A 4,601-nucleotide genomic window follows, 5' to 3' on the forward strand; every position below is an offset into this window, starting at 1 on the left:
GGGGGTCTTCCAAAAACTGTTTCACTGGGACAGCTTTGGTTTTGGTAAGGGCTCTAATGTGCAGTGAGCTGTGCAGCTCTGATGGGAGCTCTATGAGCTGTGCAGTTCAGTGCATTGGCAACTTTTGCTCACGTGAACTCGTGGGATCATTTCCTTGTCTTTGTTTCAGCCAAATCAGGTTTGAAGCTCATAGTTTTCTTTCTTAAACTCTTTGCTTATATTCCATCAAGTCTGGAGCAGAAAACAAATTGTAGCTTACAGTTAAATTTACATAATTCTTGAAACTAATCTGATTTAAAAATAAATCCCTTGTTGCCTTTATTTTACAGTTTAGTGGCCTTTAATCCTTTAAATGGAAGTAACTTTAAATGTTCACGACTTATTTAGTGGTAATTTTTATTAAGGCTTTGGTATTATTTTCAGGTATATGTCACAAGGAAAACATGCAGAAGCAAGAGAACTAATGTATTCAGGGGCTTTGCTGTTCTTCAGCCATAACCAGGTAAGTCCCTGGGTTTGTGTCTGCGGTTTTGGGGGAGAGTTATTCCAAGATTTTAAGGGCTGAATGATGATTCTTAATTGTAACTGTTTGGGTTAATTGCTTTGTAATGTTTTGTTTTAACTCTTTGTTGAGCCTTTCTCCACCAAGAAGGATTGTGGGGCATAAAGCAGAAACAATACTCATAACCACACGTGGTTTGCTTTCCTGGCTTCTCCTTCGTTGCTGCTAAATTACTATAATTTTTTTTAAGAGGGCAGGTTGAGACTTGATACTGTGCCTTAGCTGTAGTATTAAACCTGCCTCTGAGAGCATTCTGGCTGACATTTTCTTTTCTGTACTGATATGTTCCTCACTACCAGTATGTGTCTGTTTTGTAGCAAAACAGTGCTGCTGATCTGTCCATGCTGGTTCTGGAGTCTTTGGAGAAATCAGATGCAAAAGTAGCAGATGACCTTTTAGGTGAGATCCTTGTGCTCAGTTTGATGGTTTTTAGATCTGCTTTCACTTCACAGTGACTATTGTTAACAGGCTTAAAACCTGAAATCCTTTTTGTGTGCCCTGCCACGTGGCCATGGGTTACCTTCATCACAGAAGTGAACTGAGGGAAAACTTCATTAGAGAATAAAGGAATCCTGATAACTCTGTGGGCAAGCTTAGAACAAATGTTGCTGTCTTGTAGCACTGTCCTTTCCTCCAGGTAATAGAAATGTGCTATCTGCACAGTCACTGATGTCCCCAAGACTTTGGTAGATGGTGGCTTCCCACCCCAGCAGTGTGGTCGTGTGCAGGTGGTTTGTGATTCGGCTGTTCACAAGGAATTTTTTCTTGTTAGACTGTGAGATCTGGTAAGCAGCCAGGTCACAGTGACCCCCTTAGGAGCTGCCTGGCCAGACTACTGCTGCAGCACAGGCAAACTGCTCCTGTCACAACCTGTGGGTGGAGCAGACAGACAGACAGAGGCCGTTCTCTATTTGCTTAGATCTGCTCTGACATTTTGTATCCCATCTATGACTTCTGGTGGTGCTTTTCTGAACTACAGCCCTCTGTCCTTCAGAGCTTCCCTATGGATGCTGGCAGTCCCATATAACCTGCAGTCTTTCCTCCTCCTTGGAACTGTGGTCCTCTGGGATGTCCAGTCCCACAGGATGAGACAGGGAAGCTGTCAGCAGCTGTCTGCAAGGCTCAGCTCTTGGCTGTGGAGGAGTTACACAACTGTTGCTGGCCAATAGATGCAAGACTGGCTTGATGTATGAGAAGGGGCTCAAGTTCAAAGTCACTCTTTTTTAATGTGGTTTATGGAGGCTGTGAAGGGAGCTTAAAGACACAGTAGCACTGTAGCTGGAATGTTGTCTCTGAAGGATGTTCTGAAGCAGCAGTTCATTCTGTTTCTTTTAATGCTAAATATTTGTGTATCTTGTTGCTTCTAGAAAACCTGGCTAAATTATTTAGTTTAATGGATCCAAATTCTCCTGAAAGAGTGGCTTTCGTATCCAGAGCACTAAAATGGTCTAGTGGAGGATCAGGAAAACTTGGACATCCCAAACTACACCAGTTACTAGCAATTACCCTGTGGAAAGGTAAGAAAAAACATATGGCTTCTCTGCATTTTGTTTTGAGAATGTTCAAAGTATGATATTGTGAGGGATCTGCTTGGGAAATAATCTAAGGAAGCGGAAAAAATTTATTTGTGGAAATAATTTATTTAGTTCTGCTGTTATGTGATTTTTGGAATAATTTCAGCTTAGTGTCACTAACAAAAAAAAACCCCTGGGGCTGTAGCCTGTATTGGTGCAGACCCCAAAACACAACAGCTACACAGCTCTCTCCAAAAGAAAGGTTGAGCCTTTAGACATTGAGGTAGTTTGAGGCATTAGGAGGAAAACTGCTGGAGAGCAAAGTTCTCTTCTTTCTTTTTTCTATTGTAGTGTTGTTTTGTTTGTTTGTTTTTGAATCTGAGTGCACATGACAAAGATTGAAATCCATCACCTAGCCTCCAAAACAGTCTGTAAGTCTGCAGTTAGGTACTTTTCAAGACACTGACCAGCAGGCTTACTCCAGAATGAATGCTGTTTTCTTTATGTGGGATTTTATCACTTGTGGTGGGATAGAAGATAAATCAAAACCACACTAATGATTATTTTAATTTTGGGCAAGAGCCAGTGTTTAAAGTCTTACATTCAAAACATACCAAAGGTGAGTGAGAAGAGTTGAATAAATGCCATCTCTTCTGTGGTTTCTCTTGAGTTAATAACTGCGCAGGGTGATTGTTTATTTTAAATCTTCCAGTAGCTGCAAAGTGGTGATAGTGGTTTCATATGAGAGTCCTCACCCAAGGGTCAACATTCCAGCTCACTGCCTTCCTGCATGCCACAGGCAGCCCCATAGCTGTTCTCATGGGACCTGTGTTAGCTTGATGGCCACTGCCACCCAGAAATGGAAGATTTTCCTCAGAGCATTTGAATTACAAGCTGGGATACAATTAGGATAAGAAACAGTTGCATTTTGAGAGTAAAAATCCCCATTTTGCAGCTGTCTTCTCACTGTTCTTTTGAAGAGCAAACTGTATATGTTTTCTTAGTCTGTAGTTTTTGAGAGCTTCATCAGAAAAGGCTCAGAATTTTCAAAGAAAGCTTTTAAATTCCAAAAATCTCAGTTTTTGTCTTTGCAATGGTTTTGCTTGATGCCTTGCTTCAAGTTAAGCTCTAACAAATCATTGCCTTTTCTTACACCTTTTTTTCCTGAATAATTACTGCTCTATTCAGCATATGGAAAGGATTTTAATTTTGATAGCGAGAGTGGGCTAAGCTAAAAATAGGAGGTGCCTTCTTTCTGTGCACTTGGAAAGAAGGATGCTGAAGGTGCTGTTTGACTTCGTGGTGCACGTGGGCTAATATGCAACTTCTTGATTCTTCTCCTAAGCACTGATGATAGCACGTGAAATGTCACCCTGCAGTTAGATAATAAACTGGTATGACCACACTCGAGCTGTTTGCCCCAGAAGTAGCTGGGTTTGGTGGCATTGCATAAATAGTATTTAATAGCAGTTGTTCAGATCTATTTAGGATAAGATATTTATTATCTCCCTTTATTAATCGTCTGTAACTTATAGAGGAAAGAGCCCACTCTCTATTTGCTAATTGTCTTGTTTATATACCATGTGTATAGCTGTTGTCCTTTTGCCAGCTGTAGTGTACAAGCCTAACAAATGTCTTTTTATGTTCAGGTATGATGAACTGATGTCTTCAAAGCCTTTTTCTTTTTCTTTTTCTAGAGCAAAACTATAGTGAATCTCGGTATCACTTCTTGCACTCCACAGATGGTGAAGGATGTGCCAATATGCTGGTAGAATACTCCTCGTCCAGGGGCTATCGCAGTGAGGTGGACATGTTTGTAGCACAGGCAGTACTACAGTAGGTGTTAAGCTTTTTTTTAATCTATTTTGCTCTAATGACACTGTGTTTGAGGCCCATCTAATTTAGTCATATAGCTGTAGGTTGACCATGCATCCTTTTCAAAAGAAACTGTGAAATAATCAAGAGCTTCTGAAACTTGCTTTGTGTGGTAACAACAGGCAAAAACCATCTCAAAACTGCTGTGTTGAATAGGTCAGGTTAGGGAGAGAAAAAAAAAAAAAACAAACTAAAATGTATTAAGGTTGAAACATGAAATCGTGTTAATTGCCTGAAAAATTAACGTAATCTGTCTGACCCTGAAAGCACAATTCCTAGCTTTGTTAACACCACCTTCTGTCTAGTTAGGTGATGTTCTTACCAAGGCTGGACCTAAGTAGGCTCTGTGTTTATCATTTAGTCCTTGCCCTTAGTCTCATTGTCCCAAGAGACAGCTTGTCTGTGGTCACCCCGGTCCGTGAGCAGCAGGGTGATTGTTCTTGGTTCCAGAGCCCTGGTTTGTTCTGTGGGAGGTGGGGATGGAAGCTATTACGTGCCTTTGCAGAGCCCGTGGACAATTAAGGTTGACAAAGCCAATTTTACTGTGGCTAATCAGCTGATGGCTTTCTTCAGTCAGGGAAAGCAGCTCATGGAGGAGTCTGAGGAGGAGGTGGAGACAGGACTGTGCAGCAGGGACTCGGGGAAGAGGA

The 4,601-nt window shown here is 41.3% G+C and overlaps 1 protein-coding gene across 1 annotated transcript in view; it reads left to right on the top strand.

The window, feature by feature from the left end:
* Window positions 1–424: 424 nt before the first annotated feature.
* Window positions 425–4,601, top strand: part of GET4 (golgi to ER traffic protein 4 homolog (S. cerevisiae)) — a 7,333-nt gene continuing 3,156 nt past the window's right edge. The window contains exons 1-4 of the mRNA XM_008949920.1: window positions 425–502; window positions 880–961; window positions 1,930–2,079; window positions 3,774–3,912. Coding sequence (XP_008948168.1) covers window positions 428–502; window positions 880–961; window positions 1,930–2,079; window positions 3,774–3,912 — 446 coding nt within the window. The 5' untranslated portion in view covers window positions 425–427. The remainder of the gene's footprint in view (window positions 503–879; window positions 962–1,929; window positions 2,080–3,773; window positions 3,913–4,601) is intronic.

Source organism: Merops nubicus, unplaced genomic scaffold (assembly GCF_000691845.1).
Source record: "Merops nubicus isolate BGI_N331 unplaced genomic scaffold, ASM69184v1 scaffold14101, whole genome shotgun sequence".
NCBI classification, from domain to species: Eukaryota; Metazoa; Chordata; class Aves; order Coraciiformes; family Meropidae; genus Merops; species Merops nubicus.